At 44.3% G+C, this 27,501-nt stretch overlaps 1 protein-coding gene across 1 annotated transcript in view; it reads right to left on the bottom strand.

Moving 5' to 3' along the window:
- Window positions 1-3,888: 3,888 nt before the first annotated feature.
- The window catches only part of LOC128589914 (aldehyde oxidase 2), an 83,389-nt gene continuing 59,776 nt past the window's right edge, over window positions 3,889-27,501 (bottom strand). The window contains exons 31-36 of the mRNA XM_053596790.1: window positions 26,741-26,855; window positions 24,210-24,275; window positions 23,910-24,098; window positions 20,824-20,991; window positions 9,190-9,265; window positions 3,889-5,481 (exon numbers count right to left, since the gene is read on the bottom strand). Coding sequence (XP_053452765.1) covers window positions 9,212-9,265; window positions 20,824-20,991; window positions 23,910-24,098; window positions 24,210-24,275; window positions 26,741-26,855 — 592 coding nt within the window. The 3' untranslated portion in view covers window positions 3,889-5,481; window positions 9,190-9,211. The remainder of the gene's footprint in view (window positions 5,482-9,189; window positions 9,266-20,823; window positions 20,992-23,909; window positions 24,099-24,209; window positions 24,276-26,740; window positions 26,856-27,501) is intronic.

Raw genomic sequence — 27,501 nt, 5'->3', positions numbered from 1 at the left:
AGAATGGGAAAGAGGGAGTCACCACCTCCACAGGCTGGGAAGGAATGGGTTCCCAAAGGATCCTAAATAGGGGGTGTTTGAGGTGGATCTTGATGAAAGAGAGAATGTTGGTTTGGTAGGGAAGAGGAAGTGAGGGTGGCATGAGAAACATCCGGAAATGGGATGAAGGCTGCCAAATGCTAAGAGCAGGGAGCAGTGTGGTATCTGTGGTGTAGCATGTATGAGGTCTGACAATTAAGTTTGCACACTGAATGTAGAAAAAGTGCTACGGACGTCGTCATTGGTGACATCATAGGTCCCCTTTGAAGTACTCCCTTGGGAAGCCATGCGCAGATGCCAGCGCCTCCTTCACCTTTCAAAACAATTTTAGAATTCTTTTTCTGGAATGACCACTGGAGCTATTGTTATATGGCACACAAAATGCAACAACAATAGTGAACGCCACTTGGGAAGAGTGGTGCCACCATACATCAACACGAACACAGCCGTGAGACAAAGATATACCAAGTTATGAAACCTTACCAGGTTGTTTGTACATGCTGCCGGCAAAAGCACAGTGGCGTGTTTGTGAACTTAATTGTCAGACCTTATATGTGTATGTGCATCTGTGTATGTGTATGTTGGGGGCAGGGTGGCAGAGATAATGTTGGGTTGGCTTGAAAAGGGCCAGGAGCTCATCCTAAGGAATTTGGCCTTCATCTGTGCTCTGCTTTCTATTTGGTAATTTACTTTAAAGTACTTGAGAAATTTAGTGTCAACTATTTGATGTATTTAAACATACATTAACTTTTCTCTATCCCCTAGGTATAGTCAGTGTGCACGCTAGGTGTAGTTAATTTGCATTTAAAGAATCTAAATCATGAATCTGCACTTCAAAAGTTGGTTACCCAAGAATTTCAAATAATTTGGCAAGTACTCCAGCATAAGGTTTTGTTAACTGAGGCCAGGCGAGGTGGCTCACGCCTGTAATCCCAGCACTCTGGGAGGCCAAGGCGGAAGGATTGCTTGAGCTAAGGAGTTTGAGACCAGCCTGAGCCAGAGTGTCTCTAAAAATAGCAGGGTACTGTGGCAGGCACCTATAGTCCCAGCTACTTGGGAGGCTGAGGCAAGGGGATCATTTGACAAGAGTTTGAGGTTCCTATGAGCTATGATGCCACAGCACTGTACCGAGGGTGACAAAGTGAAACTCTGTCTCAAAGCGGGGGGGAAAAAAGTTTTGTTAACTGGTATAGAGGACATTAGAAATAAGATACAGAGTTGGGTAGAAAGGTTACACTCATTCCATGAACCTCATCTGAGTGAGGAGGAGGAATCTGGCAGCAGGCTGGCCCCAGCACTCTGGTTCTGGAGCACTACTGGTTCTGAGTGCTTGCTTCCCAGAGGATGCAGTCACTGGCCCAACCAGAAGGGTGAAGGATTCCCCTACCAGACTGCTGCATCCTCTCAGAGTGACCCAGTCAGGTGAGATGCTTGGCCTACCTCTCACTAGTGGAGGCTGCAGATGTTTGTGAAAAGAACCTGTCAATTGCTGTGTTAGTCAATTTCCTGACTGCCTTTGCTCACCTTGTGACAATTCGGTCAGCAGTGGAGCCCACTAGAGATGATCAAAGCATGACAGCAGCAGAGCAGTATTGTGGAAATTCTACTCTGGGGCAGGGCAGCAGTGGGGGGTTGGATACTGAGACCCTGCTGAATTTGATTTTAAACAAGTCAATCCAACTCTCCAATAACCTGATTTTTGCATCTTCGCTTTTCTTCCTCTTCCCCCTGTAGATTTTAAAGCTCCCCACATTCTGGCAATACTCGTTTGGGTGATATAGGGGGATAGGGTAGTGTTAGAATGTCAGGGCAGGTCCAGTTAGTAGCCAAAATAAAGAGAGCAAGAGCAAGGAAAGTTTCAGCAAAGAAGGAAAGCTTTATTTTTAACAACCTGGATAGCAGCTGGGCCTTGTCCTAGTGTAGGCACTGTGGAAAGCATATGCCCCTGCGTTTTATACATGACTTTGAGGAGTATCAACTGTTTCTTGGAAGTGTCCTAGGGTCTTAACTAACTCTGTCCTCAAAACAGCTACAAGGTCTTCAAAACAACCCACCAGCAAGGTCTTTCCTTTTTTTGAAACAGAGTCTCACTCTATTGCTCTGGGTAGAGTGCCGTGACATCATAGTTCATTGCAAACTCAAACTCTTTTTTTTTTTTTTTTTTGTTTTCTTGGCTGGGCTGGGTTTGAACCTGCCACCCCCAGTATATGGGGCCAGCGGCCTACTCCTTGAGCCACACGTGCCGCCCCAAACTCAAACTCTTGAGCTTAACTGATCCTCTTGCTTCAGCCTCCTGAGTAGGTGGGACTATAGGTTCCCACCACACTGCTGGGCTAATATTTTCTATTTTTAGTAGAGATGGGGCTCAGTCTTGCTCAGGCTGGTCTCAAACTCCTTAGCTCAAACAATTCATCCGCCTCAGCCTCCCAGAGTGTTAGGATTACAAGTGTAAGCCACTGTACCTGGCTGCAAATGTCTTTATTTTCAGACTCCAACTATTTCTCCCTAATTTTTGAAGTCTTGGACATCTTAAGAATTTGAAAGGGTATCTTTTGGCTATTTGTCTACTCAATTATGAGACAGATCAAGTGTTAACTTTCACTGTTTTGGGGTGGTGTAGGGAGTGGGCTATTTTCCTTTACATGAGAGAAAATCTACTTAGAGAACCCAAGCTCAGAAGACAAGAGTACAAATGTTTCCTATGTTCCCAAGATTCGCGGGAAAGAAACAGGATCCGTAGAGCCCAATATGACCATTAGGGGTTACATTTCCTCACTGTTACAGGCATTAGGCTGTCCTGAAGTTGGGAAGTGGGTGGGTGGAATTGTCCAGGCCGAAGAGGAACAGGGGCCTGAACCTTGTCCTGTTGCTTTAGATTTCCCCTAGCATCTGACATTAGGCCATTGTGTCTTGCCCATTTGTAGGGACAGCTGAGAATAGCTCTGATCTTTCTTTTGAGACAGAGCCTTAAGCTGTTGCCCTGGGTAGAGTGCCGTGGTGTCACAGCTCACAGCAACCTCCAACTTCTGGGCTCAAGTGATTTTCCTGCCTCAGCCTCCCAAGTAGCTGGGACTACAGGCACTTGCCACAACACTCGGCTATTTTTTGGTTGCAGTCGTCATTGTTTGGCGTGCCTGGGCTGGATTTGAACCCACCAGCTCAGGTGTATGTGGCTGGTGCCCTAGGTGCTTGAGCCACAGGAGCTGAGCCAATAGCTCTGATCTTGACAACAGTGGCTGGATATTCTGGGACCAACTAGTCGTGGAAGGAAAGAAAAGTAGTTACACTGTCTGCACATGTGAGAAGTGGATGGATGGGATGGAATGAGTCTTAGTTAGTGTAGGCTGCTGTAATAAAAATAGCATAGGGCAGCACCTGTGGCTCGAGGGAGTAGGGTACTGGTCCCATATGCTGGAGGTGGCGGGTTCAAGCCCAGCTCCAGCCAAAAATTGCAAAAAAAAAAAAAAAAAAGCATAAACTAGGTGGTTTATAAACAACAGAAGTTTATTGCTCACAGGTCTGGAGGCCGGGACAATGCTTATTGAGCCCAATGGGTTTCAAATATGTAACTTGAAATGCATCTTATAAAATTATTATTATTATTATTATTTGAGACAGAGTCTCACTATCACCCTTGGTGGAGTGCTAGGGCGTCACAGCTCACAGCAATCTCAAACTCTTGGGCTCAAGTGATTCTTTGCCTCAGCCTCCCTAGTACTGGGACTACAGGCGCCTACCACAATGCCGGGCTATTTTTTGGTTGCAGTTGTCATTGTTGTTTAGCAAGCCTGGCCTGGGATCGATTCCGCCAGTCTTGGTGTATGTGGCGGGCGCCCTACCCACTGACCTGTGGGCACCGCCCCACCCAAATTATTTTATTAATATCCACACAATCCAGATTTTAGTGCATCAAACCACAGAAATGTTTTTATTCAAATCCTCTGTTTTTAATGCTTTATAGTTTTCAGCCATGGCAAATAAATGTCCGGTTACCATCCTTAGCTCTAATAGACCAAATTTAAAGTAATACGAATTATATATGCCATCATTTAAAATGATCCGTGTGATAAAACAAATTTCTAACATTCTTATTAGATTAAGGATTTTATTTTCAAAATAGGTAAACATTGTTGAAAAAAGCATTTCTACATTATTTTATATCAGCCACTCTAAGTTTTCCCAGCTCTTTTGCTTGTGTATCTTTTATAATTTTTGTCCTGTCCATAACCTTTGTGCTCCTGTTCCACTTCATCCCTCGAGCTCCTGTGCCCTAGGGGAGCCTTGAAAGTCAGCAGATGGCCCTGTAGACAGCTGTGCCCACGGCCTTGAGTGACCTTCAGCCTCCTCTAGGCTGTGCCCAACGCCTCCTCATGTTTCTTCTCTCACCAGCCGCCCAGTGTTCTCAGCTCTGCCACATTGCCTTTAGCCACTGCAAGAGTCACTGCAAACCTTGGCTTGGTGGGCCTGATCATGTGAATTCCAGCTAGGAGAGGGTTGCTTACACCCGAACTTATCAAATAAAGCTTAATTTACATGCTGGTTTTTCTTCCTCTGAAGGCCCTTAAAACTCAGATGAATGGACTTTGGTGGGTCCTGTATATTTCAGACCATAAGGTAGGGGGTGGTTACAATTTATAATTCTTTTGTTCTGTGTTACCCACTTCAATGTATGGGAAAGTGAGCCATACAGTATTTCTGAGACTCTGATAGCAGATGGGATCTTTTTCATCAACAAATTAAAAAAAAAAAAAAGGGTTTGGTGAATAATCCATAACATTTTTTTTACATTAATTTTTTCCCCCTCCAAATTCCCAAAAAATGTTAACCAGTTGAATAGCAGATTTATGTGAGGAAAATACCATTCCTTTGCTATCAATCATGGTAAAAACAAAACAGGAGCTTACAGAACTCTTGTGGTGTCACTGCTGTGTGGCTACTGAATCAAACATGTCACTGGGAAAAGTCATCAGATATTTATCTACTGAGAAGTGTCTTTCATGCTGTGAGTGTAACCTGTATTACCAGTCCAGTTAGATTGGATAGATACAGAAAGGAAAAAAACGTGGCTTTTACAGCAACATGTACACGACCTTGTTAGAAGCAAATCAGCACGAGACTTGCTTGCTGTGGACACCGCATTCCCTTCCCAGTGTTCTCTATCCTAAAAAGCTAATAAGATTGTCTGTACCCTCATATTAACCTAAAATAATTAAGAAAAAAGTCTAAGTAAATAATTCGTAAATAATGATTCATTCTGTTAATGTTATAAGACTTGGAAAATGCTTCTGAATTTCATGTCTTTTCTTTTCCCCCATGCTAGTATAAGAATATCAGTTTGGAGTTCCGTTAGGATTAACGAGCCATCTTTTTTTTTTGCCTTGAATCCAGGGACAGATTGGAATAAGCCATTTTTTTTTTGTTACTTGTGAGAAACTGAAACACCTGGGAGAAAAAAAAAAGGAAAAGAAAATAATTATAAGACAAAGTATGCATTAATTTTTGAGTTTGTGGAGAACAATAAGTAGCTGAAAATTGGATTGGTAAACTGTGCAGCTACGAACAAGCATGTCTGGGTCGATATTTTGTCTCCCTCAGCCTCTGTAACTTCACTTAATTAGAAGCTGAGTGACATCAGAGGTTTTCAAACATTTTTTGCAGAGGTTTAAAATGTTATGGGGGGCAGCTCTGCCTGTATTACTAGTGCTACTGAGGCCTGGAGTTTAAGACCAGCCTGAGCAACATAGCAAGACCCTATCTGTCTCTACAAAAAAAATGTTGTGGAGAACACACACTCACGCATGTATATGTTTTTAGTGTGGTATGACTTTATTTATTTTTTGAGACAGAGTCTCACTTTGTCATCCTCCGTAGAGTGCAGTGGCATCACCGCTCACAGCACCCTCAAACTCTTGGGCTTAAGCAATTCTCTTGCCTCAGCCTCCCAAGTAGCTGGGACTACAGGCACCCACCACAACACCTGGCTATTTTTTGGCTGTAGTTGTCATTGTTGTTTGGCAGGCCCAGGCTGGATTCGAACCCTTCAGCTCCAATGTATGTGGCTGGCGCCCTAGCTGCTGAGCTACAGGGGCTGAGCCTGTGGTATGACTTTAATTTGTAAGTTCAGTATTGAATACTTACTTATGAAGCAAATATCTAAGAATAATTATGATCCTTTGAAGAATGCAAATGAAATTGCAGGTAAAGGTGACAGTTATAGATTCAAAATGCAATTTATATCTGCATTTTGATTGCACAATATGGAGAAAATTCTGACATATAGAATAAATGTCAATGCTAAAGTGGCAAGAAGATTTGTTTTCTGTTTTTACATTTGTCTTGCAATCTGAAGATAGTCTTTTTTTTTTTTCTTTTTTCTTTTTTTTTTTTAGAGACAGGGTCTCACTTTGTCGCCCTTGGTAGAGTGTCGTGGCGTCACAGCTCAGAGCAACATCCAAATCCTGGGCTTAAGCGATTCTCTTGCCTCAGCTTCCCGAGTAGCTGGGACTACAGGCGCCCGCCACAACGCCCGGCTATATTTTGTTGCAGTTTGGCCGGGGCGGGTTTGAACCCATCACCCTCGGTATATGGGGCTGGCGCCTTACTCACTGAGCCACAGGCACCACCCAATAGTCTTTATTTTAAAGTTCATACAAAAACTTTATAACCCAGTAACTTAGCTCACTCAATTAGTTAAGATTTGGTATTTAGCACGTGTGTATGTGTGTGTGTGTGTAAGTGTAACTATCCTATACTTAGTACCATGTGCCTGGCACATTGCTATGAACTTCGCATGCTGTGTTTTACATCAGGATTAGAGTAGATTTACCATCATACCCACATTTAACTTTAATCATTGGAAAAAGCAAGAAGGATAAAAAGAATAATTAAAGAGCTCAGTTAATTCTGTCCCCCATTCCTTGGGTGTGTGTTTTAAAGTCACTATTTTACAAAAATGTAAGATGTAACTTTAAGTGTCATCTGTTTTGATTTTTTTTTTTTTGTTTGTTTATTTTTTGGAAACACAGTCTCATTCGGTTGCCCCAGGCTAGAATGCTAGGGCATTACCCTAGCTCAGAGAAACCTCAAACTCTTTTTTCTTTTTTTTGAGACAGAGCCTCAAGCTGTCGCCCTGGGTAGAGTACTGTGGCATCATAGCTCACAGCAACCTCTAACTCCTGTTAAGCAATTCTCTTGCCTTAGTCTTCCAAGTAGCTGGGACTACAGGCACCTGCCACAATGCCCGGCTGTTTTTGGGTTGTAGTTGTCATTGTTGTTTGGCAGGCCCAGGCTGGATTCGAACCCGCCAGCTCTGGTGTATGTGGCTGGAGCCTTAGCCACTTGAGCTACAAGCGCCGAACCTGTTTTGTTTTTTTTTTTGTTGTAAAAGAGAAGCAAATTCTCATCTTATATATTTAGTCTGACTTTGTAAAAATACCAATACAAGTTGTTCTTATGGGACAAAGCTCAATGGAGCTAAATGTAGTTGATATATATTAATACTTGTGGGTTGTTTTAGACATTTAATTGGAAAATTAGATTTTAATGAAAAAACATTATTAATTATTCTCTGAACTTATAATGTAGTTCTTTCTCTTCTAGAATGCTTTCAGTTTTTCTATGGTTGCCCAATAAGTTTGCAGAAAAGCAGAAGTTAAATTTTCTAAAAATAAAAATATCAGCTTCTATTTCTCAGGAAGCTGGTGTAGCCACTCTCCAAAGCCTTCTCTGCTCTGTATTTTGTGTTAAACAGCACAAAATTGTCGCTGTTGAACTCAGTGAATACAAATAGGTAACTGTTCCAGATAGTACTAGTTAAATATAAATGCAGTAATCAATAGATTTCAGGTTTTTTTTTTTTGCATTCAGTTTGTAAGTGATTCTTTAAAGAGTTAGCAAGTAGGATCTTTAAAAATCTTAGGCCACTGCATTCTCGTGTTTTATTTTATTTTAAAATAAAAAGAAAAACTATCATATTGGCTAGGAGACTCTGACTATCCTTTGTCAGCGTCTAAAGGCATGCATGTTTATTGTCAACGGATTAAAATGTTGGATATTGATTTAAAAGTGAAACTTGGCCAGGTGAGGTGGCTCACAACTATAATCCTCGCACTCTGGGACACCAAGGCAAGAAGACCAGCCTTAGCAAAAATAGAAAAATTAGGGGCGGCGCCTGTGGCTCAGTCAGTAAGGCGCCGGCCCCATATACCAAGGGTGGCGGGTTCAAACCCGGCCCCGGCTAAACTGCAACCAAAAAATAGCTGGGGGTTGTGGCGGGCGCCTGTAGTCTCAGCTACTCAGGAGGCTGAGGCAAGAGAATCGCTTAAGCCCAAGAGTTGGAGGTTGCTGTGAGCTGTGTGATGCCACGGCACTCTACCGAGGGCTATAAAGTGAGACTCTGTCTCTACAAAAAAAAAAAAAAGAAAGAAAAATTAGCTGTAGTGAAAGGTGCTTGTAGTCCCAGCTACTTGGAAGGCTGAGGCAAGATTATCCCTTCTTGAGCCCAGGAGTTTGAGGTTGCTGTGAGCTACCGTGACACCGAAGCACTCTAGCCTGGGTAAGACGGTGAGAATCTGCCTCAAACAAACAAACATACAAACAACAACAACAAAATAAAAAAAAAGAGAGAGAGGGCGGCGCCTGTGGCTCAGTGAGTAGGGCGCCGGCCCTGTATACCGAGGGTGGTGGGTTCAAACCCAGCCCCGGCTGAACTGCGACCAAAAAATAGCTGGGCATTATGGCGGACACCTGTAGTCCCAGCTTCTTGGCAGGCTGAGGCAGGAGAATCGCTGAAGCCCAAGAGCTAGAGGTTGCTGTGAGTCCTGTGACATCATGGCGCTCTACTGAAGGGAGTAAAGTGAGACTCTGTCTCTACCAAAAAAAAAAAAAAAAAGAGAGAGAGGAAAAAAAAAGGCAAAGAAACCTAAACACTTGTCAGTTTGTCAAGTTTTTGTGTTAAACAGCACAATTACTTGTCAGTAATTGTCAGTTTCCATAAAACACAGTTTGAAAACCACTCTATTGGATTTCTTTTTTCCTCTTTGAGTAATTATCTTTTAGCTTACTTTAAATTTTTATTTAGTTCTAGATTTTTATTTTTATTTTACTGGAAATCCCCTTATCTTCCAATATGTTTTAGCTTATTCATCTCACCTTTTAGGAAATGACAGCAGTGTTATGCTATAGGGATAGACCAAGGCTTAAATGTCTTAGGGTCATCTCTTGGGATCTAAGAAAGAAAGCACATTAGATTAATACTCCATAATATCATCACAATATTTCACCAGGACAATTACATAAAATCTTTTTTCAGAAAATTGGATGGGAGGAGCCTAGATTTTCCTGGCTATTGGGAAATGAGACTGTCTCAATCCTGTCAAATGACAACTCTGAAAAGACGGCGGGTTGGTGTTGTGCTTTCTGCTTCCCCTATTGTTGCTAAATTAGAGGGCCTATCTTTGCTTCCCAGATATGAATCCCAGAGAGAAATACATATCCCATGACTACGTTTGGGGAGGGAAGGGGAAAGTGGGCCATGGCTAGGCTGCAGGTGTTTACACGGTATCACGTGGTACGCATAGACCCTCATTGGTGTGGCGGCAGCCCTGTCTGCACCTTTACCCAAATCATTTTTGTAGTATTGTGCTTTTCTTGCTAGTTAAACTGTGGCCTCATTTTATGCTCCTGGGCTACAAGTCCCGAAGAGGTGACTTGTTTATCCTTCCGTGTGGTTCTGAATGCCTGTCTCTTCTGCAGGGAATTCTCTCCCTTAGGTTCGACCCCAAAGCAGAACACACATTTACTCTCTTCCCCTGTTATGTTTTTGTTGGAAGGGTTGACTTTTAGTTGCAAAGGTGGCGAAAACAAAAACAAACTTCCCTAACGCTGGAGATCTATGAAGAGTCCAAAAAGCTTTCTTTTTTTGAGAGTCTCATTCTAGAGTCCCCTGGCATCAGCCCAGCTTACAGCAACCTCACACCTTCTGGGTTCAAGCGATCCTCCTGCCTCAGCCCCCTGAGTAGCTGGGACTATACTGGCCTGCCACAACACTCAGCTAATTTTTTCTATTTGTAGTAGAGACAGGGTCTCACTTTCCTCAGGCTGGTCTTGAACTCCTGAGCTCAAGCACTCCTCCTGTCTTGGAATGGAGTGTTAGTTAGAATTATAGGCATGAGCCACTGTGTCTGGCTGCAAATAGCTTTTTCTTTCTTGTATTTCTTTATTTCACAAAAATGCAAAAAGACAAAAAATTCACCCAAATTCTATCACTCAGAATATCTTTCTTCATTCTGTTCTTACTTTTTGCTCTCTTCAGCTGTATTAAAATGTAAATGAAGGGCTGGGTTTGCCCTTTCCAAAGGGCCTTCCCTAGTCCCTTAGCTGCTCCTATGGGAGCTGCTTGGCCTTTTTCTTTAGAACGAGCCTGTTCTGGGCCAGGTGTGGTGGCTTATACCTGTAATAATGTCACCCTGAGACAGGAGGAGCCTTGAGCCCAGGAGTTCAAGGCTGCAGTGAGCTATGATGATGCACTACTGCACTCCAGCCTGGGTGACAGAGCAAAACCCTGTCTCTGTCTCTCTTTTCTTTTTTTTCAAAACCCTGTCCTTAAAAAATAAAGAACTAGTCTGTTCTACCTGGGCTGGGCTGGACAAAGTCCCTCAGTTTAGACTGAGGTAGATTCTAAAATTTACTTCTCATGCTTCTCACCAGACCTGGTCTCCTGGGGTTTCCTTCTGTTTGGGGGCTTAGAGTGACGTTTATTGTCTTGCCGCGCTGGCCTTGCAGGGTCTCACCTACTCCCTAGCCCCGTTTTTGTATTCTCAGAAATCCAAGCCCTGGGACTTCAGCTGGTCCGCACGGACCTTTGGTTATCTCCTTCCCTTTCTTCTTTTCCTTCTCCCTTGCTTGTTCCATTTCCCCTTTTTCTTCCCACTTGTTTCGTGATAGCTCTGATTAAAGAAACGCATTCACAATAGATGTCAAGACTGAGTCCACTTTTAGTTCAAGTTCAGCTTCTGAAATGACACCTGGCCTCAGTCTCCTTGGCCTCGAGGCCCAGTAACATGGGAGTTGCCTTCAGTCCAGCATTCTTTATCCCCATCGGACAGTACAGGATTAACTCAGCGGGCCTGGGTTGTCCAATCCTGCACATTTCTGGCCCTCAGACTTTGCGTCCTGCCTGAGCAGAGTGTCTTTGTTACCTGGGGCTTTGGGCCTCGGTAACAAACAATTTGACCCCTGGGGCTAGTGTCGAGCACATCAGCTGTGTGGAAGGTCCCTACCTGTAGAAGTGACCCCTGGACACCCAGGCTCAGGGGAGCTGCTCTGGGTGGTAGTACTCAGGCGTCTCCCACACTGTTGGGGGAGTCAGGTGCTGTCTGTGTGACTGTGCGGGCGGAGCACCGACGCCCGCGCCTGGCCCCTCCTGGCCTTGCCCTGTGTGCCTTTCGCCCTTCACTGTACTCAACCACGACTGTGCATTTAACAGCTTTCCTGAATTCTGTGAGCTCTTCTGGTGAATCATTGAACCCAAAGGTGGTCTTGAGGATGCTGTCTCAATCATCTTCATTATAATCATCGTTACCTGCGTTGACCGTTTACTATGAGTGACAACTGCTGACTGCTTTATACAGTATCTATTATGCAATCTTCACAACAACTGTGTAAAGTAACTGGAGTTATTCTCTCCACTTGTCACTCTTACCACATTTATAGATAAGGAAACTGAGTGATAAGTGAAATAAATCAACACAGGTAGAGCTGTGATCCAAAGCCAGTTTCCTGTAACTCCAGGCCCAGGTCTTCACACGAAGCTAAAATGGCTCGCTGTAACCCCTCTCCCCGGCTGGGTAAGGTGGCTGTCCTTTTCCTGTCTTACATTCTGCATTGCTTGTCCCCTCTCTTAGACGGTGGGACACCTCCAGCTCAGTTCACTTCTCTTTTGAGCACGCTATCTCTCCCTTTCCTTTGCTTCTCCCAACCTAAGGAATAAGAGACCAGGTAGCAGAGATTTTAGATATAAAAATATACATTCAATAACAGCACCATAGACTCTCCCTGCAGAAGTAGAACTGGCTACTGTGACTCAAGCGGCTAAGGCACCAGCCACATGCACCTGAGCTGGCGGGTTCGCATCCAGCCCGGCCCACCAAACAACAATGACGGCTGCAAACAAAAAATAGCCAGGTGTTGTGGCGGGCGCCTGTAACTTGGGAGGTGGAGGCAGGAGAATCTCTTTTTTTTTGTACAGAGTCTCACTTTATGGCCCTCGGTAGAGTGCTGTGGCGTCACACAGCTCACAGCAACCTCCAACTCCTGGGCTTAAGCGATTCTCTTGCCTCAGCCTCCGGAGTAGCTGGGACTACAGGCGCCCGCCACAACGCCCGGCTATTTTTTGGTTGCAGATCAGCTGGGGCCGGGATTGAACCTGCCACCCTCGGTATATGGGGCCGGCGCCTTACCAACTGAGCCACAGGCGCCGCCCAGGAGAATCTCTTGAGCCCAGGAGTTGAAGGTTGCTGTGAGCTGTGATGCCACAGCACTCCACCCAGGGCAACAGGTTGAGGCTCTGTCTCAAAAAAGAAAAGAAAAGAAATGGCTACTGTGTGAAGTGTCACCAAGCATTGCGGGAAACAGATTTAGTCCCTGCATGCTGGGACAATCTTGTTCAATGTGGAACCATTTTCACAGCCTGTCAGAATGCAAATATAACCTCTTCCAAGACTGCATGAGGGGCAGAGAGGAGAATGTGGCTAAGAATAAGTACACGCCTGTCAGTGTGTGTACGTATACATGTGTGCATATGCTGTGTGCACATGTGTCTCGTGGGAACGGGACAATCAGTTCAACATTCTGACCCAGACCCCGTGGGAGACCACTTACTCTGAGCAGTCTGGCCTGAGTCATGTATCTCTTCTGTGTTCCATCTCAGTGTCCATGTGACTGAGGCATGTCTGTGCTGGCCTGAGGCTCTGCCAGTTATCTGTGGCTTACATTTTAGCCAAGCAGGTTGCAGGCTGCTTGTTTCTACATGTTGTGTCATGTGAACCATAGGAAATAGAATGCGGTCTCACAGGACTGACAGTACATCTCCTCCAGCTCAGAGAAATCCAAGGCTGGGTATTAACAGTGTTAAGCTTCATCTGGAGGAACTCGTGCCTGGGGATGAACCAGCTGAGAGCAGTGTCAGGCAGCCAGCCTGCCTGCAGCACGTGAAACGTTCCCATGCCTCTCCTCCTTCATCTGGAAGGATGGGCCCCCTTTATTGAACTAAACAGGTGGCACTTTTAATGCTGACAGCTCTCACTGAGCCTGGCTTCTAGAAATGCAAGAGAAGCAGGGAGGGAAAAAGAGACATGGAAACGTGAGCGAGGCAGTGCTACAGAGAGAGGGGAGTTGGTGGGTGGAGAATGTGTTAGGGTTTGGGGGCAAATGAAGGCCTTTAGAAACTAGCCATTATTGGCTGGGCGCGGTGGCTCACACCTATAATTCTAGCTGCCCTTGGAGAGGCCAAGGTGAGAGGAACACTTGAAACCAGCAGTTCAAGACCAGCCTAAGCAACGTGGCTAGATCCCAGCCTCTACCAAAAATGGGAAAAGCTAGCTGTGTGTGGTGGTTCATGTGTGTAGTCCCAGCTTCTCAGGAGGTTGAGGCAGGAGCTTAGGAGTTACAATGACCTGGGATGATGTCATTGTACTCTCTAGCCTGGGGAATAGTGTAAGAAACTCGCCATCAGCTATTACAGAATAGCAGGCACGACCATTTGGAATTGACTACTGATCTAAGATTAAAAGGACTTTTCCCCCTTAAATAAGTTCCTATAAAATCAAGCCGCAGCCTAACACCTGACATTAGCCGTGCGTTGTGGTTGCGAGGATTCCTTACGAGTCAGCATTATCAAGGCTGCCCCTTCAAATTGTGGGGTGAAACAAATTGTGGGGTGAGACCTGTTTATGAACCTGTTTCTCAGCTGAGTTGTCTGCTTTTATCTTCTAGGAGATGGAAACTGAATCTGCTAATTGATTTTTACATGGCCTCCCATTATGACAACCCACATATACCATGTTTTTGTGGTTACTCAGTAAACACATTTTGTTGCTGATGATAACAAGGTAATACAATTGGAAAAAAAAAATACTTTCCCATTGCCAAATTTTCCAAGGCAATAGTTTTCTAATTTTTTTAAAGGTGTGGATCCCTTCATGTCTCTGAATCCTAAAGATATTTTTAAAAAATAAAATCACTGTTTCTAAGGAGAAGTCCTAGTTTGAAAGTGTTATGTATTTCTGTAAATCTTTAAGGAAAATTTACTTTTTTTTTCTTATGGAATTTTAAATGACTGTACAAACACATTTTCTAAGAAATACAGTTTTTTTCTCTCTCTCATCACCAAAAAGGAAATTACATAGAGATGATATTTCTGGCTCTGTCTGGCTGAGCCAGGCTGCCCTGCTCAGAAGCCATCACTGGCAACACTGTCCAAAATTTACCACCTGAGAAAGGGCCTGTGTATTAAAACAGCAGTCAGCAACTCTGTGACCAAGTTAACCAAACCCAAACATACAAAATAACTCTTTTGATACAGTAAATGCTCATTCAAATAGTAGAATTTTTTTGTAACAAAAATGCCCTAAGTTTCTTACCAGTGCCTACTTTTTGCTGAAGTCAGTTTGCCCACGAAAATGAGCCCACTAGTTATAAGGGTGGTTGTTTGTTCTGCCCTCAGCAGGTTATCTTGATTTAATGTGGAAACACTTTTTAAGCCCTTTGAGAGAGAGATATTTTGAAGAAGGCCATTAAGAGTTACAGGGTTTTGGGCGGCGCCTGTGGCTCAGTGAGCAGGGCGCCGGCCCCATATACTGAGAGTGGCCCAGCCCCGGCCAAACTGCAACAAAAAAATAGCCGGGTGTTGTGGCCGGCGCATGTAGTCCCAGCTACTTGGGAGGCTGAGGCAGGAAAATCACCTAAGCCCAGGAGTTGGAGGTTGCTGTGAGCTGTGTGACGCCACAGCACTCTACCGAGGGCAATAAAGTGAAACTCTGTCTTTACAAAAAAAAAAAAAAGAGTTACAGGGTTTTGGTGATGACCTTAACTCTAATATTTGCAGAGTGACTCATATTTGCACAGAATTTTTACATACATTATTTTATTTAATTCCAAGGGAAAAGTACTGTTTTACCATCATTTCTGTTTAAGAAATAGAGCTGGGTGGGTTGTTATTTACTTTATGGCTGTAAGGAGGTTATTAAAAGAGGAAGTTTTAAACTTTTCAATATTCATATTTTAGTACTTAGACCTTCTGACCTCCTAAACTTTTTACTTGTCAGAACAAACTGGATTTTGACAAGAATATTTAAAGGCCAAGTACAAAGAGGGTTAGTTATCTTGTTTCTCAAATACAGGGTGTCCATAAAGTTCGTGTTCACACATGAAGTTTATGGACACCCTCTCTGTGTGTGTGTACGTATGTATATACATACATACACACATATATTTTGCATAGTACAACATCATGTACAAGTGTGAATCATCATATATTTCAACAAAAATCTGTGTTGTAGTTTGATCAAATGTATTTAAAAATGTAAATTCTGATAGGAGCTCAGATTTATTCCAAGATGCTGTAATGAAATTAGTCTGTGTGAACAGCCAGGCTGTACGAACTTCAGGAGGCCTGAACAAATTGTACTTTCTAAAGATCTGAACCAGTAGACCTGGTGCATGACAGAGGCTAGCTGCCAGGGACTGCTGATCCGGAGAGGGACTGTCAAGGCTTCACCCTGCTGCGGTGAAGATAAATGGTGTGGCCACAAGTTTCTATTTCTTTTATCTCTCTACCAAGGAGAACAACAGCTGTGAATTTTTTTCTACTCCAGAGGCAAGTCAGGCACTGAAGGAGAAGGCTGCTTTTGAGGGCGACTTAGTCCCTTTTGAATCTACTGAAACTGCCACAGGGCCTTCACGTTTGCCACTCCCTGTCCCAAAGGCACCATCACCACCCCGATGCTCAATCCCTTGTTTCCTTTAGGCCTTGGCTTAAAAGTGAACATATACAGAGAGAACTTCTCTAACAAACTATCTAAAGTAGTCTAAAATAATCTCTCCATCACATTCCAGCCCCCTGCTCTTGTATTTTGCTTCGTGGCACTCATCACCGCCTATAACGATTTTGTGTGTTTCCTTGTTTACTGTCTGTCCACAAGGCAGAGCTTGTCTTGTGCCTCACTGTTTCTCTAGTTCCTGAGCAGTGCCTGGCAGGTAGAAGGTGCTCCACAAGTATGTCAGCTGAATGAACAGCTACATGATGAGCAACCAAAAAGCTGGGACCCCCACCTGACATCTGAGACTAGCTGGGACCCCCACCTGACATCTCTGACTAGCCGGGACCCCCACCTGACATCTCTGACTAGCCGGGACCCCCACCTGACATCTCTGACTAGCCGGGACCCCCACCTGACATCTCTGACTAGCCGGGACCCCCACCTGACATCTCTGACTAGCCGGGACCCCCACCTGACATCTCTGACTAGCCGGGACCCCCACTTGACATCTCTGACTAGCCGAGATCCCCACTTGACATCTCTGACTAGCCGGGACCCCCACCTGACATCTCTGACTAGCCGGGACCCCCACTTGACATCTCTGACTAGCCGAGATCCCCACCTGACATCTCTGACTTTAAGAAAACTTTAAGGCGAAATTAGAAAACTTTTGTTCTATTGACTTGCTGGGATAACCTAGGGTCAGCCCAGCGCTCACAAGTCAGAGTCATTGTTTGCCTTTCTCCCGTGCTAGACTGTAAATGCTGGAGAGAAGCGACCTCTGAGTCTGACTCACCACTGTGCTCCCTGTGGCATCCGATGAACTTGTTGGGTCTGATTAAAATGTGAAAGGTGAGCAGGGGTAACCAGCTGGAGAAAGGAAGATGGTTCCAAGTAGAGACAAGCATGGCAGAGGCCTCATAGCAGGAGTGAGCAGGTCTGTCCTTGATAACCAGGAATGAGAAATGACACAAGAAGGCCAGTGTCACTGACTGGGATACCACATGTGGCTATAGAGGTGGGTGGGGCCCATTGTGGTGGACTCTGGAGGTCTGTAGGCTTGGTTGGGCACGTTCAGAAATTTTATCTATCTTAAGAGCAAAGGGGAGCTTTTTTCTTTGGTGTATGCTGCAGTGATACGACAAGTGAGGAACCTGCTTTGACCCAGGCTGAGGGATGGCAGTTGCCCTTGGCGGGTCACTAGGAAGTTAACTCCACCATGGCAGGGGTCTCTGCTTCATTCTCTGCCGTGTTCTGACTTGGTTCTATAGAACAACGTCTGGCACACATTAGACACTCAACCTATGCTTGGGGAGTGAGTGAATAGCACAGTGGTTAAGAAAGGAGGAAATGAAGTGGCCAAGAGATTGTTGGGAGATAGTAAGGAACAGGTGAAGGGCTGACTTGGCTGACGACTGAGTATGAGGTAGAAAAACGCCAGGATGACGCCTACGTTTCTTGTTTATGTTTCTATACGGGTGGGGGAGTATTGCCATTTTCCACAATAGGTATAGCAGAAGAATCTATACTTTGTGTGTTTCTTGGCCTCTTTATTAAACCAAAAGTCAAGGCTTCCTCTCCTCTGTTGTTCCTGGGAGGCCCCACTCAGGGGTGGCTTCTGGTTGTCCCCTCTCTTTGGGGGAACAGCTGAGGAGAGGGATCTGGAGGCCAGAACAAAGTAGCATGTGCATCTCTGAAGTCTTGTCAAGGATGTGCAGAGGCTGCACTCTCACTGTTTCCATGTGAGGTCAGTGAAACGGGTAGGGATAGTGTGAGTCAGGATGAGGACGAAGGGCCAGTGGTCCCTCTCCACATGGTCTAAAGTGGCCTGAATAACAAAGGGCCTATTATTGGGAAGTTAAACATTCTGCCCTGTCCCCACCCCTTAAACTTATTCCAGGGGCCAGAAATGAACATTGTGAGTGTGTAGGATAAATGGGTTTGGCCATATATTTTCTTTTTACATTTAAAAAGATATTTTGAGTGATGTTTCATGGGAAAAGTATCTTCCAAACCCAGATTTCCTGAGAATGAAGGCCCAACAGAGTCACTCTCAATTATACTATTCAAATCTTTTCAAACATTTATGTCAGCGATATTCCTGTTTCATAAAACAAGTCTACAAATAAGATATACTGTGGTGGCATTCCAGATGCCACACCCTCCATAACCACACACAGACACAGGCTTCCCCACGTGGCATCACACACCCTTGCCTCACCTAGCCCCTGTCTGGGCGCAGGACGGGGCCACCCTCTTGACTTTGGCCAGAGTTGCCCTACAGGGTGCTGTCGGCTGAAGGGGAGGAGAGGGACTCATTTGGTGGACTGTCTCATACATTGTAGCACATTTGGCAGCCCTGGACCCTGTATGAGAAAAATCCATAGCCCCAGCCCCCAGCAGTAAATATGCCAAACTAGACCATCGCTCCCCACTGACCCCCCTCCCAAACACTACTGGCTTAAATTAATTGAGACAAAAAAGGATATACATATAAACAAATGTGAATTAAAAAAGATGGTTCAAAGTGTGTGTACTTTTAACTATAAAAATGGTCAAAAATGGTTATAGTTAGCTCTAGTTGGTAGGATTATGGCTGATTTTAACTTTCATCTTATTATTTTCGTATTTTCTAATTTTTCTGTAATGGACATGTATTAATTTTATAAGGACAAAATGTAAGACATGTTATTAAAATGACCTTTAAAATATCAAATATAGATTATAACAGGAAGTGATATTTAGAAACTATGTATCCATTTATGAGTATTTTAGAAAGTGGGAGGTTATTCTCACATTGGCTCTGAGCATTTGATTGATGGTGTACAAACTAGTAGATGATTTATATCCATGAAGACATATTAAATTAGTCTTTTCCAGTAACCATCAGACCATCAGCCTTGGGACAAAATATGGTCTCATCACATGCACCAGGTCACTGAGGGCTGAGTCCCAAATGGCAAATGAAATCAATGTGAGTCATTTCTTACCATTGCATGTGGCAGAGATACTTCGCCAGCCAACTGGACTATTAAAAACAGCCTGAAATCTTGAAAATGAAGTATTCTTTTCTAGGAGCCAGGCAATGGGAAAACTGAAAACATTAACCCCAGGCAAGACAGAAAGATTAATATATAGACCTCTCTGTGTGTTGGTAGAGCGTTGTTGGAGAGTGATTTTTTTTTTTTTGTAGAGTCACTTTATGGCCCTCGGTAGAGTGCTGTGGCATCACAGCTCACAGCAACCTCCAACTCCTGGGCTTAAGCGATTCTCTTGCCTCAGCCTCCCAAGTAGCTGGGACTACAGGCGCCCTCCACAACGCCCAGCTATTTTTTCACTGCAGTTCAGCCGGGGTTGGGTTCGAACCTGCCACCCTTGGTATATGGGGCCGGCGCCTTACCGACTGAGCCACAGGCGCCGCCCAAGACAGAAAGATTAGAAGAATCTTTTTGCTGTGCTGTGTTTTCTAGTTTCCCTAATCTTCCCCATTCCAGAAAAGGATATTAATTGTTGTAAAATGTGAGTGTGAACATTATTTTAAAGGTCAGACGTGCTTATGCTTTTGCTTCCGGGGTATGAAATGACATGATTCCACAATGATCATGACCTCAGCATGGTTGGGAGTGGGCGGACAGTGTCCCTCTGGAACAGAATCAGCACAGAGGACTTCCTAGGGTGGATGGTGCCATGCCCTGGACCTGCCCTTCTGAGGAGGGACAGGCCAGAGAGAGGTGAGTGATGGTGTCAGTGTCATTGCTGTGGACAGTAGAATTAGAGGAGTGTCAGAACCAATGACAGAGAAATTACAGGGTAATTGGTATTACTGGAGTACAAGAAACATTGTTGAGTTAGATTTGGAGATAGAAAGAGGAATGGATCATGTAGGAGAAGGAAATGAATAATCCTTTTAATCAACATTCCTATATTATTTTTTCACTATATGGCAGGTTATTTTGAAGAGGTCAGTTAAATATTTGGGCTTGTTCTAATAAAAATTTCAAGACATAAATTTCCTTTTAGGATGTAGAGAATCAAGTATTTTCTCTTTGGGGAGCAGTATACAGTATACAGTATAGCGAAATCAGAGATTGAATCTTAACCCCCCACCTGCTAGCTGTGTGATCTTCGGCAAGTTATTACACCTCAGTTTCCTCAACAGTAAAATGAGGAAACTAGTGTAGCAGTAATGATTAATGAGATAATATGTATAAAATATTAAGTACAGGGCCCAGCCATTGTTAGCTGCTATTATTATTTAAATTAGGATGCTTTTAAGAAATTGGCAAAGGCTGGACTCAGTGACCTCTGGAAGGTTGCTTATCTGTGGCATTGCCACTTGTGTACCCAAGTATATTAATCCTCTCTCTCTCTCTCTCTCTCTCTCTCTCAGGCTGGGAGGCGTTGGCGTGAAAGGGAGCCAAGTGGAAAGACAGCCAGCTGTCAGTGGGATCACGTGATTTCTACAACACGGGCAGTTTGCGTGTGCTCTTTGTATCTGGAACATGGAAAGTGCCATTAAATATGGCTACATGACATGTCTCCCCTTTAGTGAGAGTAAGCTTGTAGGGGAAATGCTTTTTAAAAAGTTGAAATTATTACCTTTATACAAGGCATATTTGTGTGATTTGTTTGTATTATTTTATAATTTGATTAGCTAGACACAGGTTAGGTTATAAATTTACCCAGAGGTCTAGGAAGCAAGAAATAGAAAAATCACCTTTTAGGAAAATAAACAGTAATTCCTTACCATTTCTGTGAACTGATCTGCACAAGCCATTCGAACCCTTTCTGGTGTCGCCGGGCTCTGCACCGTGAAGTCCTCTGCTATGTCTCTTTCCCTGAGTACTGAGGCCATAGCATCAGTAATGGCAAAGAACACAGATGATCCCAGGAACATCCCAGACTCCCCGAGGCCCTGCAAAACAGAACGTTGGTTTCAGAAGCTTCTATACTAGACTACGAGCTACCAGAGGCCAGGAACCTGCTCTTGTTCACTGTCCACAACTCCTGACACAGTTGCACACAAAAGGTTCTCAATAAATGTTTGTTGACTGACTTACTGAATGACGCTTGACTTATCTTAAAAAAAAAACACAACAACTCTGTATCACTTAACTTCCCAGATCTTTAGCCTTCTTTTTTTTTTTTGGGATAGAGTCTTTCTTTGTCACCCCTGATACAGTACCATAGCATCATAGCTCACAGCAACTTCAAACTCTTGGGCTCAAGCAATTCTCTTGGCTTAGCCTCCTGAGTAGATGGGACTCTAGGTGCCCACCACAATGCCTGGTTATTTTTTAGAGATGGGGTCTCGCTCTTGCTCAGGCTGGTCTCGAACCCATGAGCTCAGGCAATCCACCTGCCTTGGCCTCCCAGAGTACTGGGATCATAGGCGTGAGCCACCCCACCCGCAGATCTTTTGTCTTGTCTGAGTTAAATCTCTGTTCTATAGGAAAGGCGTGTATATATGTGTGTGTCTCTGTGTGTTTATCTTGATGTGGTGAGGGAAAGGTGCCCTATTTAGTAAAGAACAATCAACGGATTTAATGGCCAGCTTCATGAGCCGAGAGAAAAATGATTCCCTGTGATTGCAGCGTCAGGGGAGATAGTGCTCTAGAAGCAAGAGTACAAACTTTGATACCAGATGAAAGGTTCCAAACCCATCATCTGAAAAAATGGGCAGATGCTTGTAAATGAGTGACACTGGCAGATGAAGGACAGTAAGGAGTAGTGGGGACTGCGGTGGAGCAGTGATACTCCACGTCCTATTGAAAGGGGGCGGTTGTTCTTTGGTTCTCGCTAATTGTTGCCTTCCAGGAATGTGGCCATAATTATCAGATCATCCAAATTGTCAAGAGAATTTAGATATTGGTATTTTGATGTAAAATTCCCTTACTTTTTTTTTAAGAGACAGTCTCACTTTTTCGCCCTTGGTAGAGTGCTGTGTCATCACAGCTCACAGCGACCTCCAACTCCTGGGCTTAGGTGATTCTCTTGCCTCAGCCTCCCGAGTAGCTGGGACTACGGGTGCCCGCCACAACACCTGGCTATTTTTTGTTGCAGTTTGGCTGGGGCTGTCTTTGAACCCGCCACCCTCCATATATGGGGCCAGTGCCCTATCCACTGAGCCACAGGCGCTGCCCAAAATTCCCTGACTTTTAAAAACACTATGTAAGCCAAAGAAAATATATCTTCAGGCTAGATTTAGCCAGTGGGCCACCAACTTGCAACCCTTGAGCTAGAAACAGCAAGTCTGAATCCTGGACCTGTCTGCCTATGTTCCTCTGTATATATAGTGAGATCATCTGCTGAGCCTCTGTCTCTGTGAAGTATGGGCAATGATACCTACCTCTGAGGGTGTCCTGAGGGTCAGGAGGTGCAGAAGCACCTAGCATGGCTCCTGGCACCTGGTACACTCCCCAGGGGACCTGCAAACCTGAGGGTCTACCTGTGAGTGACTGGCTACAACCATAAGAAGTCAGGGACCCATCTGTCTGTTACTCTTGGTGGCCTGAAAGCTGCTCCCTGTGGGGTCTGAGTTGCCTTTTTCCTTTTGAGTGATTTCCAGTCCAGTGAGAGTTCAAAGGCCCCGGCGTTTGTCCTTCCTTTCACGTTTACTCTGATCTCACTGCCATACGTCTAGAGGACAGTCCTGGGCTGCAAGTGGGATCTGGTTTGGAAATGATGAAATTCTTGAATATGTGTATGGACTCTTTATTTTTAGGTACTCAAAAATTTCCCCAAAGATTTCGTTGTTGTTGTTGCTGTTATTATTATTACTATTTTGACTCTGTCATCTTGGGTAGAGTGCCGTGGCATCGTCATAGCTCACAGCAACCTCAAACTCTTAGGCTTGAGCAATCTCTTTATCTCAGCCTCCCAAGTAGCTAGGACTTCAGATGTCTACCACAACTGGCTAGTTTTTCTATTTTTAGTAGAGACAGGGTCTCGCTCTTGCTCAGGCTGGTCTTGAACTCCTGAGGTCAGGCAATCCACCCGCCCTAGCCTCCCAGTATGCTGAGATTACAGGCATGAGCCACCACACCTGGCCTCCCAAAAGACTTTAAAGAAAAACTTTAACAGTACATCTCACACCTAGACAGAGTTTTTACTGAGCGTGGTTTTCACATAACTTGCCTACAGAGATGCACACAAATGCTGACCTTTATTTCAATTTGCGGTTTTGTTACTCTAGCAATTACTAAAGGCTGATGTCTTTGCTTTCTGATGCTGTTGCCATTTTGGGCTCTTTGCCGTGGGGGGGCTCCTTTGCGCACTGAAAGCTGTTTAGCTGCATTCCTGGCCTCCACCCACTAGCGGTAACATCCTTTGCACCCTCCCAACCACCCCCCACTGAGACAACCAGAAATGTGGAGCTTCTCAGAGGTCAGTGACTCACCTGAGATCACAGCAAGGGGCAGGGCTGGAGCCAGAACCCAGGTCTCCCCAGGCCTCTGTCCAGTGTTCTGTTCACACTGCCACTGCCTCCTGAGACCTCAGTAACATTGTGCCTTCAACCCTGTTTTAACACTGTAGTCTTAAGGGTCTTAAATAAAAGTGTTAGTCTATCAAGAAGTCAAAGCTTTTTGCTGAATTTTAGTTTTCCGTGAAAGTGGAAGTTGACATCCTTGGTCCATGCTTACCATTGCGTGGATCATTTATTGTCTCTGATTTTTAGTTGTCTCTAGGTGACTCATTTCCAAATTCTCACAGTCTATAGTGACTGAGTCCTGGTCACAGTTAAGACCTATTTAGTAATTTGTCCGTCTACTTTCATTTTCCATGCTACTACCCAATCCATTACATTGTGCTGTAGCAGGTTTGGGTGGTTACCTTAGAGGAGTAGATGGTTAGTGGAGTTTGTGACGATGGCAACAAGGAGACGTTGAACTCTTCTGGGACATCAGTGATGGTTGGAATTTTGTATTCATTTGGGCTCCGAGAATACAGGATGCCTTCTGGGGAATAATTCAGTTCTTCAGTGGTATAAAGGCCCATTCCCTGAATAAACGATCCTTCGATCTGAAGAAGGAAAATTTCAAGCTTGGTGACATGAATCCTTTTCAGAAGTCCTTTACGTATACCAGAATCACTCCCGGGAAGGGCCATCCACCTACGTGGGCTAGCACCTACCTGCCCGATGTCAATGGCCGGGTTTAGGCTGCAGCACGCATCCATGACGATGTCCGTTCTGATTTTCTGCTCAACATAAAAATGACCTCACCATAAATACTTGAGTTAAAAAAGTATTATTTTCAGTTTTATTCAAATGGTGTCTAGTTATTCCAAAACTCCTGCTGGTTAATTAAGATCAATAGTGACTTGATCTCGATAACCGTTAACATTTATCGAACCCTGTCAACATTAGAGCTGGTAGGACATCTGCTAAGCTCTTTAGATTTAGTGCTAGGCCTGTCAATGACCTTGGAAGATCTGCATTCATGATTTTGACTCCTGTTAAGTGACTGCAAAGTCCGTGACATCTTGGTGTGTCTGAGTCACTTGGTAAACAATTGTTTTGCCTGCTTTTTCATCTGATTCTCAACCTGGACTGGTTGTTTGAATATATAATTCATGAGCTCATCTATTCCTCGTGCTCATCTGATACAAGTGGTAGTGTTGTGTTTTTTCCTGAGAAAATCATATAGACATACTGGCATGTATGAGTGTGGGGCATTTGTAAGATTTTGGAACATATTAGAGCAAATGTTGAGGCCACCTTTGACTTTGCTAATCTACTTCCTCTTCTGGATCTGTTCTGGCACCAGGCATGGGCAGAGGGGTTGTCACAGAGCCCCAGAAAGCCCCTAGATGCCTGTGGCCCATCTCGGGACTCTGTGGGCTTTCTCTCTGCCCCAGCTTGGCAGGGCTTGTTCTGATGGTATCATCGTTCTCACTGCCTGGGCTCCTCCTTTCTATGTATTTAGTTCTTTAAATTTGGCAAGTTTCTTGGCCTCTCAGACAACCTGCTTGGGGAACTGAGACTGGCCTTTGTCCACCTTCATCCTAGACAGGGAGGGACTCTGGAAACACCTCAGAGTGTGGCCTTTAATTCACCACTGTCTTGGAACCTGGTAGGTTTTGCATTATGCGTTTTGGAGAATGGAAGATGAGCTGTGCACTCACGCTGACTCCGTGGATGCTTGTTCACCAACCACGGGCAGCCAGCGGAAGCCAGCAGCAGCCAGCAGCAGTCAGCCTGTACTTTAAGTTCTCTGATTTCTCTTTAATTAAAGAAGTTTTGCCTCTTCAAGGAATAAACTATTTTGAGGTACCAAAATGATACTGAAATTACAGAATCTTGAACTGTAAATGTAAACTGGAAGGTACAGAAAAGACCAAACTTTAACTAAGGATGATTCCCATGAGCTTAGTTTCTTTACACATTTACCCTGAGTTCCTCAGGTGGAATTGACAGATAAGTAAGTCTGTCCTGAATATTGCTTGGGACATATTTATGCCAGAAAATTGTTTGCTGTTTATCTGAAATTCAAATTTAATTAGGTGTCCTGTATTTTAATTTGATAAGTCTGTATCTATACAAATTGACCATTTATATTTTGGGGCAAGGTGGCTCGAAGTGATGTTGTAATAATTTGTACATGGAATTTAGATGTAGGTCATTGGTGCATCATGTAAAATTCCTAAGAATTTGCTATATTTGGGGTTATACTATATCCTACTTGAGGCTTTCATAATCTCTTTTTTTCCCAGAATGGTACCTGGGGTATATTTGTGGATCTATTCTTTATGGTGCAAGTAGTTAACTTTGGGTTAAATCTGACTCCTGGCTGCGTGTGGTGTGTTGCTACCTTGTATTACACCTGTTATTCCAGTGTTTCAGAAGGCCAACGTGGGAGGATCACTTGAGGCCAGGCATTCGAGACCAGCCTGGCCAACACAGTGAGATCCTACCTCTTACCAAAAAATTAGCTGGGCCTGGTGGTGCATGCCTGTGTTCCAGCTACTTGGGAGACTGAGGCAGGAGGATTGCTTGAGCCCAGGAGTTTGAGTCTATAGTGAGTGATGATTGGGCCACTGCACCCCAGCCTGGGCAACAGAAAGAGAGTCTTTCTCTACATAAAGAAAGGAAAGAAGGGAGGGAGGAAGGAGGGAGGGAGGAAGGGAAGGAAGGAAGAAAGGGAGGGAAGGAAGGCTCCTTGCTTCCAATAGGTGGTTTCTTGGATACTCAAATAGCAAACACAAAAATTGTTTTCATACCTCTCTCTTATTAAATCTATTTCTTTAGGGGTCAGTAGTATCCTTGGCATAATTGACTTTGAAGAAACATTAGCGCATTGCTACATGCTTTCCAAAATGTTTGCTGAAGACTTCTAAATTACCTATTCCTTCAGATTAGATAACTTGTCTTTCCTTTAGGAACAGAATCTTTTCCTGGGAAAAACTTGGGAAAGTGATTTTGTTGTGTGAAGTGGAAGACAAAATTTAATACATTTGAGGCTCTTATGAGCAGTTCCTTCTTGACCATGACATTGTCCTCTTCAGTGGAAATTCAGAAGTCCAGATCTCTGGACACTCCCATGGAATTGAAAGGGTCCGGTTCCTGTGTGGGTATTGCGTGATGAAATCGGGCTACTTGCTGTACAGCACACTTTCATTGTTGCCGTTTTAACATGCCAAGAGGAGAGAGAGACTTGACTTACCTTGTGAGCCCCTGTCAGGCAGTCAATTTCAACCTCAGAGCAGGCAGCTCCATAGACATAGTATGGAAACGGGTCTCCCTCCCCCTTATCCCAGTCCATGAAGGCCTTGTAGCCCCTGAGGGAAGAAATAAAGCCCTTTAGCTGGTGAGGTGAGGTGCAAGCAATGTTGATTCACTGTAAAAATTACTAAGGTTTTATGATAGCATTTCTTTGGTGTTCATTTCAATTGTCTTTTAAACTCTTTTCACTTGCTACCTTGTATTTATAAACATCCTAGTTAGTTATCCTTTGCCCCCATTTTTAAAAGGATACTGCTTAGGGAAAAAAGAAGAAAACTAAAAGGATACTCTTTGTGTTGCAGTTAGGATGTCAAGGAGAAGGTGAAAGCCAGCAGACTGTGCCTGGACCGCACAGTGTGTCTGCATCTTGATGTAGAATTTGAGTTTCAGCCCTTCCTGACCAATGAGAACCTCCATCAATTTTGTCAGTGTTTCCAGAGGGACCCCAAAGGCTGTGCTAGCCATATTAACGGAGCTGATGGAAGTGCATGGGTGGTAAAAAATTCAGGGCTCGGGGCGGCGCCTGTGGCTCAGTGAGTAGGGCGCGGGCCCCATATACCGAGGGTGGTGGGTTCAAACCCAGCCCCGGCCAAACTGCAACCAAAAAATAGCCGGGCGTTGTGGCGGGCGCCTGTAGTCCCAGCTGCTCGGGAGGCTGAGGCAAGAGAATCGCGTAAGCCCAGGAGTTAAGAGGTTGCTGTG

The sequence above is a fragment of the Nycticebus coucang genome, chromosome 7 (assembly GCF_027406575.1).
Source record: "Nycticebus coucang isolate mNycCou1 chromosome 7, mNycCou1.pri, whole genome shotgun sequence".
In the NCBI taxonomy this organism is placed as follows: domain Eukaryota; kingdom Metazoa; phylum Chordata; class Mammalia; order Primates; family Lorisidae; genus Nycticebus; species Nycticebus coucang.
Note: the sequence above shows the minus strand (reverse complement) of the source record. Positions and strands in the feature narration are given on the sequence as shown.